The sequence below is a fragment of the Tachypleus tridentatus genome, unplaced genomic scaffold (genome assembly GCF_004210375.1).
Source record: "Tachypleus tridentatus isolate NWPU-2018 unplaced genomic scaffold, ASM421037v1 Hic_cluster_1, whole genome shotgun sequence".
Classification (NCBI taxonomy): Eukaryota; Metazoa; Arthropoda; class Merostomata; order Xiphosura; family Limulidae; genus Tachypleus; species Tachypleus tridentatus.
The window spans coordinates 28,645,807-28,664,563 of NW_027467777.1; the positions used below are offsets into that span (position 1 = coordinate 28,645,807).

Consider the following 18,757-nt stretch of genomic DNA (forward strand, 5'->3'; position numbering starts at 1 on the left):
ATCTATGTTTACTTTATACGCACAACTTGTACATGTAATTAATCTATGTTTCTTTAACACACATAACTTGTACGTGTAAATAATCTATGTTTAATACATACAATTTGTGCGTGTAGCAAATCTATGCTTGTTTAACACACAAGTTGTACGTGTAGCTAGTCTATGTTTGTTTAACACACACAACTTGTACGTATAGCTAATCTATGTTTGTTTAACACACACAACTTGTACGTATAGCTAATCTATGTTTGTTTAACACGCACAACTTGTACGTGTAGCTAATCTATGCTTGTTTAACACACACAACTTGTACGTGTAGCTAATCTATGCTTGTTTAACACACACAACTTGTACGTGTAGCTAATCTATGCTTGTTTAACACACACAACTTGTACGTGTAGCTAATCTATGTTTGTTTAACACACACAACTTGTACGTGTAACTAATCTATGCTTGTTTAACACACACAACTTGTACGTGTAACTAATCTATGCTTGTTTAACACACACAACTTGTACGTGTAACTAATCTATGCTTGTTTAACACACACAACTTGTACGTGTAACTAATCTATGCTTGTTTAACACGCACAACTTGTACGTGTAGCTAATCTATGATTATTTAACACACACAACTTGTACGTGTAGCTAATCTATGCTTGTTTAACACACACAACTTGTACGTGTAGCTAATCTATGCTTGTTTAACACACACAACTTGTACGTGTAGCTAATCTATGATTGTTTAACACACACAACTTGTACGTGTAACTAATCTATGTTTGTTTGATACTCACGACTTGTACGTGTAATTCATTAGCGCAGATAGCCCTCATGTAGTGTTTCGCTAAATTCAAAATAAAAGAAATGTAATTATTTCTAAGATATTAACACTTCCTCTCATGTTCAGTTTCAAGTATGTTTTCTTTATCTTTAGTAGTTAGTGTCGCATGTTTCGTTACAAGGTCAGTTGTAACTGTTAATTTATTTATTCGGTCAGTTTCACGTATTTTTAATACTGGTAGCGCTAATAATACGTGATTTAGATAACGTTTCAAACTAAATTAAATGTATAACAAAACAACTCAAGTTATTGTAAGAAAATATATTTTATATTTGAATGAAATATTGACATCTTACGCTGTTGTTCGGTATTTATACCTAATTTTCAACTGAGACATTTTGTTACGTGACGCGGCTTTTATCTCGCCGTCAATTTCACTTTCCGTCAGTTTGTGATTGTGACGACAAAATACTGATCGTAACAGCACGTGCTATATTATTAAGCATGCGCAATTTGTAAAAGATTTTTTTTTTCAAAATTCATTTTGTACGGGTATGTCAGTGGTTGGCCGTGGTATTTGAGTTGTATTATATAGAAAAAAAAAAGACAAAAAATGTATTATCACAAGACTAATTTGTTATCTAACAATCTCTACGTTTGATATTGTGAAGAGACGATGTTACAGTATTTTTCGACGCCAACCTTACAATACCCAGACAATGAATAATTATATATATTATTTTCTCTTGTGAACATTATAACGTGAAGTTCACGAGACCCCCAGTGGCATGTCTACGGACTCACACTGCTAAAATCCGTGTTTCAATACCCGTGGTGGGCAGAGCACAGATAGCCCATTGTATTTTCTTTAATTCCAACCAATCAATCAACTATAATGATAGATTTTTATCGGTTTGTTAGCTGTAGACCCAATCACACCATATATCAAGAAATTTAACACTTGCTTCTAATGTTCTCTTAAAGACAAGATAATTCTGTGTTCACGAGTTATCTTATGATTGTAAATGTGCTTAGATATCAGCGACATAATAACGTTAGTAACCTTACCAGCCATTAGATATACAGAGAAATAAAATATTTTACTTAATTAAAACCACGAGGAAAATTTTCGTTTTTTTCTTCTGGGGTTCATATGTTCACTTTATTGGGATTAACTGAGCCTACTTCGAACCAAGACCTCACGTGCGATAGATCATCTTCAGTGTCTCGAGATGATATTAATGATTTAATATTGTCGTTATCGAGACTTAGAGCGACATCTTCTTTCTATTTACCTAACTATCGTTGTGTGACTTTCTCTCTCTATCGTTTCGTCAGATATTACGATTTTTCTTTACAAGAATTCACCCTGCTTGTTCACAGAGTACTACATTTCATTGACCAACTGAAGAAGTCATTGTTTGGGACCACATCTCTTGACCAACTGAAGAAGCCATTGTTTGGGACCACATCTCTTGATCAATTGAAGAAGCCATTGTTTGGGACCACATCTCTTGACCAACTGAAGAAGCCATTGTTTGGGACCACACCTCTTGATCAACTAAAGAAGCCATTGTTTGGGACCACATCTCCTGATCAACTGAAGAAGCCATTGTTTGGGACCACATCTCTTGACCAGCTGAAGAAGCCATTATTTCTGTCCCTTGTTGGTTGTTTATAAATAAAGGCTGAGAGTCCGTTCTTCCGCAAACAAGTTTTAAAAATATTGTCAAACGTTCAGCGTTAGGTTTCTTTCAGATAGTATTAGACCATCAGAGGGTTAAATAAGTTATTACCCATTGGGAACAAGGTTTTTATTTATTGTGAAATCGAGTACAGTTACAGTGGTGACCCAAAGAATGATCCCACCATTCGATTATTTATTTGACGCTTCTTTTTTACGAAAGGTAATAAATAAATAATCCTATGTGTATGAGACCATTTAGAGAAATATTTGTGATTATCAGCCGCGATGTCAAGGTCTACATTTGGTAATTTTCATGACAGTTTACATTTTCCAAAAGAGTGAAACGCCACCTACAATAATATATCTTAAAGAAGAGTGTAGCGAAGAAATTAATACGAGAAGCATGCGATGTTTAATGTTGTCTCCAACTTCTTTAACTTCTGCACTAGCTTCTCTTGCGGAACGATACATGAACGTAAACGTCAGCAACAAGGTGATTTCTACTCTCTGCGACAGGGCTAGTTTTCTCATGAATCTCAAGTGGGACAGGAACAGCCGTGGGAAAGAGGCTATCTACACAGTAATATTGGCATCCGTTCTTTCGTAGTTACAACTGCTGCGAAGAGAGCCGTTGCCATGGCACGTGTCTCGTGTCTATGGCTCGTGCTAGTTCTAGCAGTCCTAGAAAACAGTTTTGTGGTGTCAGAAAATTGTCCATACCGATGCTTATGTTTTCGTACCACCGTGAGGTGTATGTTTCTACAGCTTGAAGAAGTCCCCGCAGCTCCTCCAGACACAGAGATCATGTAAGTTCTAGTAAACCTGGGTTGTTGTTTATGAGGGTTCCAGAGCAGTGGCGGGTAGAAACTGGTTCACACATAGCTTCCCGTTGTGAAACTATTTACACTTAAGTTTGTATCTATATTTATATATCTTTATATAATGTTTTTCTTACTCAAGAACGTCTTTATAATAAACGTGACAGAATCCACTTAACATCTGGAAGCAGATGATGCACAGCTGATGAGCCTTATTGGCAAACGAAGGCGGTGTACACCCGATGACCCCCATTATGACCAGAGGGGGCTGTACACCTATTGAACCAAGTCTACTCCTTGAAATGATATGTGGATTTTGTTAGCTTTCCTTCGTGTTTTTCTTGATAAAATCTTTCGTTTTGATTGAAATATGAGTTATGTATATTATCATATATGTATATTTATAGTATCCATGATTTACAGCCCGCATAATTAACTTAGAGAACCACCAATGATTTAAAATAAACTATTGCTTGTGTTTTCACATCACATTAAATGATTATTCATATGATGATTATTCATCAACACAGGGAATTCGTATCCTGATATATAACAAAACATAGAACAGAACAGCTGTTAGGTTATGACCTTTATCCACGACCCCAAGGTCAACTTTTTTAAACATCTACCCTCAAGGGGAACTTAACGAAACTTTATTTCATTGGCTATCTGAAGTAGTAACCCAGTATAATTATTTGTGATGTCCGATTCTTTCTAACTAAAGGAACTACATTTAGAATATAAAATAAATATTCCACGTGTTCTGTTTACATGTTTAAATATGTTTAAAGGTAGCTCAAAGACTGGTTACTCAATAAGTAGTTGTAGCAGAAACCAGCGAACAATTTTGCCATATTTCATGTTATGGTATGTGATTCTCAGCTTTCTTAACATCAGACATTAAAACATCTTGTGTTTAATTTACTTTTGATAGTCTTAACCTAACGTGCACACAGAGTCCTGTAAGAACCATATTCTGGTTCATTTGTATATAAAATCCTGAGAGAATCATATTCTGGTTCATTTGTATATAAAGTCCTGAAAGAATCATATTCTGGTTCATTTGTATATAAAGTCCTGAAAGAATCATATTCTGGATCATTTGTGTATAAAGACTTATCAAACAGCATATTCTGGTTCATTTGTATATAAAGTCCTGAAAGAATCATATTCTGGTTCATTTGTATATAAAGTCCTGAAAGAATCATATTCTGGATCATTTGTATATAAAGTCCTGAAAGAATCATATTCTGGTTCATTTGTATATAAAGTCCTGAAAGAATCATATTCTGGATCATTTGTGTATAAAGACTTATCAAACAGCATATTCTGGTTCATTTGTATATAAAGTCCTGAAAGAATCATATTCTGGATCATTTGTATATAAAGTCCTGAAAGAATCATATTCTGGTTCATTTGTATATAAAGTCCTGAAAGAATCATATTCTGGATCATTTGTGTATAAAGACTTATCAAACAGCATATTCTGGTTCATTTGTATGTAAAGTCCTGTCAGACAGAATATTCTGGTTCATTTAATAATCAACACATGTACCAACACTGTCTCATTGTTAATCAATGTACGTAAATAACAAATGTAATGTACCAACACTGTCCCTGTGTTACAGAACGTACACAACAATGAGCAATAATCAGATAATAGTTTAGAACGTCATAAAACTAAGCATTTCTGTGTACTTTAAGCTTAGTAAAAAACTACTGAGAATTTTCAATAAAAATCATGTTAAGACCAAACTAGTGATGTAAGGTATAACTTGTTTAATAACCAACATTTCTCCAGCTTTTATTTTCGTGTGAAGTTATGATCTGTGTTTCTTAGTAAAAGTGTCTCTTCCGCATTCTCCAAACATTACTATATTTAAAACGTTTAGAACGGTTAGGAAGGGCTCCAGCGGGCTTACAGACCAATTAAAGCTAGGAGGGCGATCAGTGTTGACTTGGTACTGTGAGATCGGAGGAAGGAGTGGGTGGTGACATAGAGATTTCACGGTTATCAAATCACGTAATGAAGAGATAAGTCACTTTAAATTTATAATTGTTAATATGTCGAATACGAACTCAACAACTAAGTTAATGAAACATTCACAGCGTTGGAGTAAATAGATTCGTGTGTTCAGTAGTGTTAAACAGAACTATGACAACCACATCAAAGTATAAAGTATGTGTAAAAAAAAGACGTTAAACTGAAGCAACTTTGTAGACTAGTCACTGAATTTTTTGTATCATATTCAGAAAGCTATCTATACTTCATCATTGAATAACTAAAATAAAACTGTCAGTAAGTAACATCATGTATAATAACAATATTTAAGCACTTTCAAAGTGACATAGCTAGACTGAAGGAATTACTAAGTGACTTAGACCACTCAAACTAGATACATTATATCTCAGAAAATTGTATGTATTTTACCTCACTTAATTTATTCTAAATATCTTTATACGATAATACTTAGTGTGAAAAAAACCAATATAAGTGCACTTCGACTGATCTATTCCATTTTAACTGGTGCGAAATGACCACAATAAGTACACTTCGAGTGTTCTATTCCATTTTAACTGGTGCGATATTTCCACTATAAGTATACTTCTAGTGTTACATACTATAATAACTGGTGTGAAATAATCACTCTAAGTACACTTCTAGTGTTCTATACGATAATAATTGTTGTGAAATAACCACTATAAGTACACTTCCACTGTTATATACTATAATAATTGGTGTGAAATGATCACTGTAAGTACACTACTAGTGTTCTATACCATAATAATTGGTGTGAAATGACCATTATAAATACACTTCTATTGTAATATACCATAATAATTGGTGTGATAAGACCACTATAAGTACACTTCTAGTATTCTATACAATAATAACAGCTGCGAAATGACAACTATAACTTCTGTTCTAGTGTTCTATACAATAATAACTGGTGTGAAATGACCACTATAAGTACACTTCTAGTAGTGTATACTATAACAAATGATGTGAAATGACCACTATAAGTACACTTATAGTGTTCTATTCCATTATAATTGCTGAAAAATGACCAATTTTTCAAGTGTATATATCAAAACACCTGGTGTGAAATGACTATTATAAGTTCACTTCTAGTGTTCTATACCTTAATAATTGGTGTGAAATAACCACTAGAAGAACACTTCTAGTGTTATATACTATAATAATTGGTGTGAAATGATCACTATAAGTACACTTCTAGTGTTCTATACAATAATAACTGGTGCGAAAAGACCATTATAGGTAAAATTCTAGTGTTCTAATTTATTATGATTGGTGTGAAATGACCACTATAACTACACTTCTATTGTTCTATACCATAATAATTGGGGTGAAATGATTACTATAAGTACACTTATAGTGTTATATACCATAATAATTGGTGTGAAATGACCACTCTAAGTACACTTCTAGTGTTCTATACGATAATAATTTTTGTGAAATAACCACTAAAATACACTTCCACTGTTATATACCATAATAATTGGTGTGAAATGATCACTGTAAGTACACTACTAGTGTTATATACCATAATAATTGGTGTGAAATGACCACTATAAATATACTTCTAGTGTTCTACACTATAATAATTAGTGTAAAATGACCACTATAAGTACACTTCTAGTCTTCTATACCATTATAATTGGTGTGAAATAACCAATATCAGTACACTTCTATTGTAATATACCGTAATAATTGGTGTGATATGACCACTATAAGTACACTTCTAGTGTTCTATTCCATTATAACTGCTGAAAAATGACCAATACTCGTACACTTTTAGTGTATATATCAAAACACCTGGTGTGAAATGACTATTATAAGTTCACTTCTAGTGTTCTATACCTTAATAATTGGTGTGAAATAACCACTAGAAGAACACTTCTAGTGTTATATACTATAATAATTGGTGTGAAATGATCACTATAAGTACACTTCTAGTGTTCTATACAATAATAACTGGTGCGAAAAGACCATTATAGGTAAAATTCTAGTGTTCTAATTTATTATGATTGGTGTGAAATGACCACTATAACTACACTTCTATTGTTCTATACCATAATAATTGGTGTGAAATGATTACTATAAGTACACTTCTAGTGTTCTATACCATAATAATTGGTGTGAAATGACCACTCTAAGTACACTTCTAGTGTTCTATACGATAATAATTTTGTGAAATAACCACTATGAATACACTTCTAGTATTATATACCATAATAATTGGTGTGAAATGACCACTATAAGTACACTTCTAGTGTTATATACAGTAATAATTGGTGTGAAATGACCACTATAAATATATATTCTAGTGTTCTATACTATAATAATTGGTGTAAAATGACCACTATAAGTACACTTCTAGTGTTCTATACCATTAATAATTGGTGTGAAATGACCATTATACAGTACACTTCTATTGTTCTATACCGTAATAATTGGTGTGAAATGACCATTATAAGTACACTTCTAGTGTTCTATTCCATTATAACTGCTGAAAAATGACCATACTGTGTATATATCAAAACACCTGGTGTGAAATGACCACTATAAGTACACTTCTAGTGTTCTATACCTTAATAATTGGTGTTAAATAACCACTAGAAGTACACTTCTAGTGTTCTATTCCATTATAATTGCTGTGAAATAACCACTATAAGTATACTTCTAGTGTAACATACTATAATAATTGGTGTGAAATGACCACTATAAATATACTTCTAGAGTTCTACACTATAATAATTAGTGTAAAATGACCACTATAAGTACACTTCTAGTGTTCTATACCATTACAATTGGTGTGAAATAACCATTATCAGTACATTTCTAGTATTCTCTACAATAATAACAGGTGCGAAATGACCACTAAAAGATCACTTCTAGTGTTCTATACAATAATAACTGGTGTGAAATTATCACTATAAGTACACTTCTATTATTGTATACTATAATAACTGATGTCAAATGACGACTATAAGTACACTTCTAGTGTTCAATACCTTAATAACTGTTGTGAAATAACCACTAGAAGTACACTTCTACTGTTATATACTATAAAAATTGGTGTGAAATGATTACTGAACGTATACGTCTAGTGTTCTATACCATAGTAATTGGTGTAAAATTACCACTATAAGTATATTTCTAGTGTTATATACAATAATAATTGGTGAGATATCACCACTATAAGTACACTTCTAGTGTCCTATAGAATAATAAATGATGAGCAATGACCACTATAAGTACACTTCTAGTGTGCTATACAACAATAACTGGTGCGAAAAGACCATTATAGGTAAACTTCTAGTGTTCTAATTTATAATAATTGGTGTGAAATGACCACTATAAGTACTCTTCTGGTGTTCTATACAATAATAACTGGAATGAAATTACTACTATAAGTACACTTCTATTGTTCTATACCATAATAATTGGGGTGAAATGATTACTATAAGTACACTTATAGTGTTATATACCATAATAATTGGTGTGAAATGACCACTCTAAGTACACTTCTAGTGTTCTATACGATAATAATTGTTGTGAAATAACCACTAAAATATACTTCCACTGTTATATACCATAATAATTGGTGTGAAATGATCACTGTAAGTACACTACTAGTGTTATATACCATAATAATTGGTGTGAAATGACCACTATAAATATACTTCTAGTGTTCTACACTATAATAATTAGTGTAATATGACCACTATAAGTATACACTTCTAGTCTTCTATACCATTATAATTGGTGTGAAATAACCAATATCAGTACACTTCTATTGTAATATACCGTAATAATTGGTGTGATATGACCACTATAAGTACACTTCTAGTGTTCTATTCCATTATAACTGCTGAAAAATGACCAATACTCGTACACTTTTAGTGTATATATCAAAACACCTGGTGTGAAATGACTATTATAAGTTCACTTCTAGTGTTCTATACCTTAATAATTGGTGTTAAATAACCACTAGAAGTACACTTCTAGTGTTCTATACAATAATAACTGGTGCGAGAAGACCATTATAGGTAAACTTCTAGTGTTCTAATTTATTATAATTGGTATGAAATGACCACTATAACTACACTTCTATTGTTCTATACAATAATAATTGGTGTGAAATAACCACTATAAGTACACTTCTAGTGTTCTATTCCATTATAACTGCTGTGAAATAACCACTATAAGTATACTTCTAGTGTAACATACTATAATAATTGGTGTGAAATGACCACTATAAATATACTTCTAGAGTTCTACACTATAATAATTAGTGTAAAATGACCACTATAAGTACACTTCTAGTGTTCTATACCATTACAATTGGTGTGAAATAACCATTATCAGTACACTTCTAGTATTCTATACAATAATAACAGGTGCGAAATGACCACTAAAAAAGATCACTTCTAGTGTTCTATACAATAATAACTGGTGTCAAATTATCACTATAAGTACACTTCTATTATTGTATACTATAATAACTGATGTCAAATGACAACTATAAGTACACTTCTAGTGTTCAATACCTTAATAACTGTTGTGAAATAACCACTAGAAGTACACTTCTACTGTTATATACTATAAAAATTGGTGTGAAATGATTACTGAACGTATACTTCTAGTGTTCTATACCATAGTAATTGGTGTAAAATTACCACTATAAGTATATTTCTAGTGTTATATACAATAATAATGGGTGAGATATCACCACTATCAGTACACTTCTAATTGCAATACAGCAATAACTGGTGCGAAAAGACCATTATAGGTAAACTTCTAGTGTTCTAATTATAATTGGTGTGAAATGACCACTATAAGTACTCTTCTAGTGTTGTATACAATAATAACTGGTGTGAAATGACTACTATAAGTACACTTCTAGTGTTCTATACCATAATAATTGGTGTGAAATGACCACTATAAGTACACTTGTAGTGTTCTTTACAATAATAACTGGTGGGAAATGATCACTGTAAGTACACCTTTAGTGTTCTGTACCATAATAATTGGTGTGAAATAACCACTATAAGTACATTTCTAGTGTTATATAGTATAATAATTGGTGTGAAATAAACACCATAAGTACACTTCCACTTTATATACTATAATAATTGCTGTGAAATAACTACTATAAGTACACTTCTAGTGTTCTATACAATAATAACATGTGCGAAATGACAAATATAAGTTCTCTTCTAGTTTTCTATACAAAAATAACTGGTGTGAAATGACCACTATAAGTACACTTCTAGTGTTCTATTCCATTATTACTGCTAAAATAATAATTGCTGTGAAATAACTACTATAAGTACACTTCTAGTGTTCTATACAATAATAACATGTGCGAAATGACAAATATAAGTTCTCTTCTAGTTTTCTATACAAAAATAACTGGTGTGAAATGACCACTATAAGTACACTTCTAGTGTTCTATTCCATTATTACTGCTAAAAAATGACCAATATTAGTACAATTCTAGTGTATATATAAAAAAACCTGGTGTGAAATAACCATTATAAGTACACTTCTAGTGTTCTACACCTTAATAATTGGTGTGAAATAAACACCAAAAGTACACTTCTAGTGCTATATACTATAATAATTGGTGTGAAATGATCACTGTTCGTACACTTCTAGTGTTCTATACCATAATAATTGGTGTGATATAACCACTATAAGAATATTTCTAGTGTTATATTCTATAATAATCGGTGAGAAATCATCACTATCAGTACACTTCTAGTGTCCTATACAATAATAATTGGTGAGTAATGACCACTATAAGTACACTTCTAGTTCAATACAACAATAACTGGTGCGAAAAGACCATTATAGGTAAACTTCTAGTGTTCTACCACTATAAGTACACTTCTAGTATTGTATACTATAATAACTGATGTGAAATGACCACTATAAGTACACTTCTAGTGTTCTATTCCATTATAACTGCTGAAAAATGACCAATATTCATACACTTCTAGTGTATATATCAAAACACCTGGTGTGAAATGACTATTATAAGTTCACTTCTAGTGTTCTATACCTTAATAATTGGTGTGAAATAACAACTAAAAGTACACTTCTAGTGCTACATACTATAATAATTGGTGTGAAATGATCACAGTAAGTACACTCTAGTGTTCTATACCATAATAATTGGTGTGAAATAACCACTATTAGTATATTTCTAGTGTTATATACAATAATAATTGGTGAGATATCACCACTATAAGTACACTTGTAGTTGCAATACAACAATAACTGGTGCGAAAAGACCATTATAGGTAAACTTCTAGTGTTCTAATTTATTATTATTGGTGTGAAATGACCACTATAGCTACACTTCTATTGTTCTATACAATAATAATTGGTGTGAAATAACCACTATAAGTACACTTCTAGTGTTCTATTCCATTATAACTGCTGTGAAATAACCACTATAAGTGTACTTCTATTGTAACATACTATAATAATTGGTGTGAAAAACCACTATAAATTTTATTCTAGAGTTCTACACTATAATAATTAGTGTAAAATGACCACTATAAGTACACTTCTAGTATTCTATACCATTATAATTGGTGTGAAATAACCATTATCAAGTACACTTCTAGTATTCTATACAATAATAACAGGTGTGAAATGACCACTAAAAGTTCACTTCTAGTGTTCTATACAATAATAACTGGTGTGAAATTATCACTATAAGTACACTTCTAGTATTGTATACTATAATAACTGATGTGAAATGACCACTATAAGTACACTTCTAGTGTTCAATACCTTAATAACTGTTGTGAAATAACCACTAAAAGTACACTTCTACTGTTATATACTATAAAAATTGGTGTGAAATTATTACTGAACGTACACTTCTAGTGTTCTATACTATAATAATTGGTGTGAAATGACCACTATAAGTACACTTCTAGTGTTATATACAATAATAATTGGTGAGAAATGACCACTATAAGTACACTTCTAGTGTCCTATACAATAATAATTGGTGAGTAATGACCACTATAAGTACACTTCTAGTGTGCTATACAACAATAACTTGTGCGAAAAGACCATTATAGGTAAACTTCTAGTGTTCTAATTTACATAATTGGTGTGAAATGACCACTATAAGTACTCTTCTGATGTTCTATACAATAATAACTGGTGTGAAATTATCATTATAAGTACACTTCTAGTATTGTATACTATAATAACTGATGTGAAATGACGACTATAAGTACACTTCTAGTGTTCAATACCTTAATAACTGTTGTGAAATAACCACTAAAAGTACACTTTTACTGTTACATACTATAAAAATTGGTGTGAAATTATTACTGAACGTACACTTCTAGTGTTCTATACCATAGTAATTGGTGTGAAATTACCACTATAAGTATATTTCTAGTGTTATATACAATAATAATTGGTGAGATATCACCACTATAAGTACACTTCTAGTGTCCTATAGAATAATAATTGGTGAGTAATGACCACTATAAGTACACTTCTAGTGTGCTATACAACAATAACTTGTGCGAAAAGACCATTATAGGTAAACTTCTAGTGTTCTAATTTACAATAATTGGTGTGAAATGACCACTATAAGTACTCTTCTGATGTTCTATACAATAATAACTGGAATGAAATGACTACTATAAGTACACTTCCACTGATATATACTATAATAATTGGTGTGAAATGATTACTGTAAGTACACTACTAGTGTTCTATACAATAATAATTGGTGTAAAATGACCATTATAAATACACTTCTATTGTATTATACCATAATAATTGGTGTGATATGACCACTATAAGTACACTTCTAGTATTCTATACAATAATAACAGCTGCGAAATGACAACTATAAGTTCTGTTCTAGTGTTCTATACAATAATAACTGGTGTAAAATGACCACTATAAGTACACTTCTAGTAGTGTATACTATAATAAATGATGTGAAATGACCACTATAAGTACACTTCCAGTGTTCTATTCCATTGTAACTGCTGAAAAATGACCAATTTTTCAAGTGTGTATATAAAAACACCTGGTGTGAAATGACTACTATAAGTTCACTTCTAGTGTTCTATACAATAATAACTGGTGTGAAATAACCACTAGGAGAACACTTCTAGTGTTATATACTATAATAATTGGTGTGAAATGATCACTATAAGTACACTTCTAGTGTTCTATACAATAATAACTGGTGCGAAAAGACCATTATAGGTAAACTTCTAGTGTTCTAATTTATTATGATTGGTGTAAAATGACCACTTTGAATATACTTATAGTGTTCTACACTATAATAATTAGTGTAAAATGACCATTATAAGTACACTTCTAGTGTTCTATACAATAATAACTGGTGTAAAATGACCACTATAAGTACACTTCTAGTAGTGTATACTATAATAAATGATGTGAAATAACCACTATAAGTATACTTCTAGTGTTACATACTATAATAATTGGTGTGAAATAATCACTCTAAGTACACTTCTAGTGTTCTATACGATAATAATTGTTGTGAAATAACCACTAAAAATACACTTCCACTGTTATATACTATAATAATTGGTGTGAAATGACCACTATGAATATACTTATAGTGTTCTACACTATAATAATTAGTGTAAAATGACCACTATAAGTACACTTCTAGTGTTCTATACAATAAGAACTGGTGTGAAATGATCACTATAAGTACACTTCTAGTATTCTATACAATTATAACAGGTGCGAAATGACCACTATAAGTTCACTTCTAGTGTTCTATACAATAACAACTGGTGTGAAATGATAACTATAAGTACACTTCTAGTATTGTATACTATAATAACTGATGTGAAATGACCACTATCAATACACTTCTAGTATTCTATTCCATTATAACTGCTGAAAAATGACCAATATTAGTACAATTCTAGTGTATATATAAAAAAACCTGGTGTGAAATAACCATTATAAGTACACTTCTAGTGTTCTATACCTTAATAATTGGTGTGAAAAAACCACTAAAAGTACACTTCTAGTGCTACATACTATAATAATTGGTGTGAAATGATCACAGTACGTACACTTCTAGTGTTCGATACCATAATAATTGGTGTGATATAACCACTATAAGTATATTTCTAGTGTTATATACTATAATAATTGGTGAGAAATCATCACTATAATTACACTTCTAGTGCCATATACAATAATAATTGGTGATTAATGACCACTATAAGTACACTTCTAGTGTAGTATTCAATTATAACTGGTGAAAAATGACCACTATAAATACACTTGTAGTATTCTCTTCCATTAAAATTGCTGAAAAATGACCAATATTAGTACACTTCTAGTGTTCTATACCTTAATAACTGTTGTGAAATAACCACTAGAAGTACACTTCTAGTCTTTTATACAATAATAATTGGTGAGTAACGACCACTATAAGTACACTACTAGTGTTATATAACATAATAATTGGTGTGAAATGACCACTATAAATATACTTCTAGAGTTCTACACTATAATAATTAGTGTAAAATGACCACTATAAGTACACTTCTAGTGGTCTATACCATAATAATTGGTGTGAAATGATCACTGTAAGTATACTTCTAGTGTTCTGACCATAGTAATTCGTGTGAAATAACCACTTTAAATACACTTATAGTGGTCTGCACCATAATAATTGGTGTAAATTACCACTATAAGAACACTTCTTGTGTTCTATTCTATTAGAACTACTGCGAAATGACCACTATAAATACACTTCTTGTGTTCTATTCCATTATAACTGGTGCAAAATGACCACTATAAGTTCACTTCTACTGTTCTATACAATAATAACTGGTGTAAAACCACCATTATAAGTACACTTCTACTGTTCTATACCTTAATAATTGGTGTGAAATAACCATTAGAAGTACACTTCTAGTGTTATATACTATAATAATTGGTGAGTAATAACCACAATAAGTACACTTCTTGTGTACTATTCAATTAGAACTGGTGAGAAATGACCATTATAAATACACTTCTAGTGTTCAATACCTTAATAACTGTTGTGAAATGGCCACTATAAGTACACTTGTAGTGTTCTTTACAATAATAACTGGTGTGAAATGATCACTGTAAGTACACTACTAGTGTTGTATACCATAATAATTGGTGTGAAATGACCATTATAAATACACTTCTATTGTAATATACCATAATAAATGGTGTGATATGAGCACTATAAGTGCACTTCTAGTGTTCTATACCATAATAATTGGTGTGAAATGACCATTATAAATACACTTCTATTGTAATATACCATAATAATTGGTGTGATATGACCACTATAAGTACACTTCTAGTATTCTATACAATAATAACAGCTGCGAAATGACAACTATAAGTTCTGTTCTAGTGTTCTATACAATAATAACTGGTGTGAAATGACCACTATAAGTACACTTCTAGTAGAGTATACTATAATAAATGATGTGAAATGACCACTATAAGTACACTTCTAGTGTTCTATTCCATTGTAATTGCTAAAAATGACCAATTTTTCAAGTGTATATATTAAAACACCTGGTGTGAAATGACTATTATAAGTTCACTTCTAGTGTTCTATACCTTAATAATTGGTGTGAAATAACCACTAAAAGTACACTTCTAGTGCTACATACTATAATAATTGGTGTGAAATGATCACAGTACGTACACTTCTAGTGTCCTATACAATAACAATTGGTGAGTAATGACCGCTATAAGTACACTTCTAGTGTAGTATTCAATTATAACTGGTGAGAAATGACCACTATAAGTACACTAGTAGTGTTCTCTTCCATTATAACTGCTGAGAAATGACCAACAATAGTACACTTCTAGTGTATGTATGAAAATACCTGGTGTAAAATGACCACTATAAGTACACTTCTGGTATTGTATACTATAATAACTGATGTGAAATGACCACTATAAGTACACTTCTAGTATTGTATACTATAATAACTGATGTGAAATGACCACTATAAGTACACTTCTAGTGTTCAATTCCATTATAACTGCTGAAAAATGACCAATATTCGTACACTTCTAGTGTATATATCAAAATACCTGGTGTAAAATAACCATTATAAGTACACTTCTAGTGTTCTATACCATAATAATTGGTGTGAAATAACCACTAAAAGTACACTTCTAGTGTTACATACTATAATAATTGGTGTGAAATGATCACAGTACGTACACTTCTAGTGTCCTATACAATAACAATTGGTGAGTAATGACCACTATAAGTATACTTCTAGTGTAGTATTCAATTATAACTGGTGAGAAATGACCACTATAAGTACACTTGTAGTGTTTTCTTCCATTATAACTGCTGAGAAATGACCAACAATAGTACACTTCTAGTGTATGTATGAAAATACCTGGTGTAAAATGACCATTATAAGTACACTTCTAGTATTGTATACTATAATAACTGATGTGAAATGACCACTATAAGTACACTTCTTGTGTTCAAGTCCATTATAACTGCTGAAAAATGACGAATATTCGTACACTTCTAGTGTATATATCAAAACACCTGGTGTGAAATGACTATTATAACTTCACTTCTAGTGTTCTATACCTTAATAATTGGTGTGAAATGACCACCATAAGTACACTTGTAGTGTTCTTTATAATAATAACTGGTGGAAATGACGACTTTAAGTACACTTCTATTGTTCTATACAATAATAACTGGTGTGAAATGACGTCTTTAAGTACACTTCTATTGTTCTATACCATAATAATTGGTGTGAAATGACCACTATAAGTACACTTCTAGTGTTTTATTCCATCATAACTGGTGCGAAATAACCATTATAAATACACTTCTATTGAATTATACCATAATAATTGGTGTGAAATAACCATTATAAATACACTTCTATTGAATTATACCATAATAATTGGTGTGATATGACCACTATAAGTACACTTCTAGTATTCTATACAATAATAACAGCTACGAAATGACAACTAAAAGTTTTGTTCTAGTGTTCTATACAATAATAAATGATGTGAAATGACCACTATAAGTACACTTCTAGTGTTCTATACCTTAATAATTGGTGTGATATAACCACTAGAAGAACACTTCTTGTGTTATATACTATAATAATTGGTGTGAAATGATCACTATAAGTAACTTCTAGTGTTCTATACAATAACAACTGGTGCGAAAAGACCATTATAGGTAAACTTCTAGTGTTCTATACTATTATAATTGGTGTGAAATGAAAACTATAACTACACTTCTATTGTTCCATACAATAATAACTGGTGTGAAATGATGTCTTTAAGTACACTTCTATTGTTCTATACCATAATAATTGGTGTGAAATGACCACTATAAGTACACTTCTAGTGTTCTATTCCATTAGAACTGCTGAAAAATGACCAATATTAGTACACTTCTAGTGTATATATAAAAAAAACTGGTGTGAAATAACCATTATAAGTATACTTCTAGTGTTACATACTATAATAATTGGTGTGAAATGATCACTCTAAGTACATTTCTAGTGTTCTATACGATAATAATTGTTGTGAAATAACCACTAAACATACACTTCCACTGTTATATAATATAATAATTGGTGTGAAATGATCACTGTAAGTACACTTCTAGTGTTCTATACCATAATAATTGGTGTGAAATGACCATTATAAATACACTTCTATTGTAATATACCATAATAATTGGTGTGATATGACCACTATAAGTACACTTCTAGTATTCTATACAATAATAACAGCTGCGAAATGACAACTATAAGTTCTGTTCCAGTGTTCTATACAATAATAACTGGTGAGAAATAACCACTATAAGTACACTTCCACTGTTATTTACTATAATAATTGGTGTGAAATGATCACTGTAAGTACACTACTAGTGTTCTGTACCATAATAATTGGTGTGAAATAACCATTATAAATACACTTCTATTGAATTATACCATAATAACTGGTGTGAAATGACCACTATAAGTACACTTCTAGTAGTGTATACTATAATAAATGATGTGAAATGACCACTATAAGTACACTTCTAGTGTTCTATTCCATTATAATTGATGAAAAATGACCAATTTTTCAAGTGTATATATCAAAATACCTGGTGTGAAATGACTATTATAAGCTCACTTCTAGTGTTCTATACCTTAATAATTGGTGTGAAAAAACCACTAGAAGAACACTTCTAGTGTTATATACTATAATAATTGGTGTGAAATAATCACTATAAGTACACTACTAATGTTCTATACAATAATAACTCTTGCGAAAAGACCATTATAGGTAAACTTCTAGTGTTCTAATTTATTATGATTGGTGTGAAATGACCACTATAACTACACTTCTATTGTTCTA

At 31.0% G+C, this 18,757-nt stretch overlaps 1 protein-coding gene across 1 annotated transcript in view; it reads left to right on the forward strand.

Moving 5' to 3' along the window:
• The first annotated feature begins 2,917 nt into the window (after nt 1–2,917).
• Nucleotides 2,918–18,757, forward strand: part of LOC143241647 (peroxidasin-like) — a 92,285-nt gene continuing 76,445 nt past the window's right edge. The window contains 1 exon segment of the mRNA XM_076484843.1: nt 2,918–3,276. Coding sequence (XP_076340958.1) covers nt 3,107–3,276 — 170 coding nt within the window. The 5' untranslated portion in view covers nt 2,918–3,106.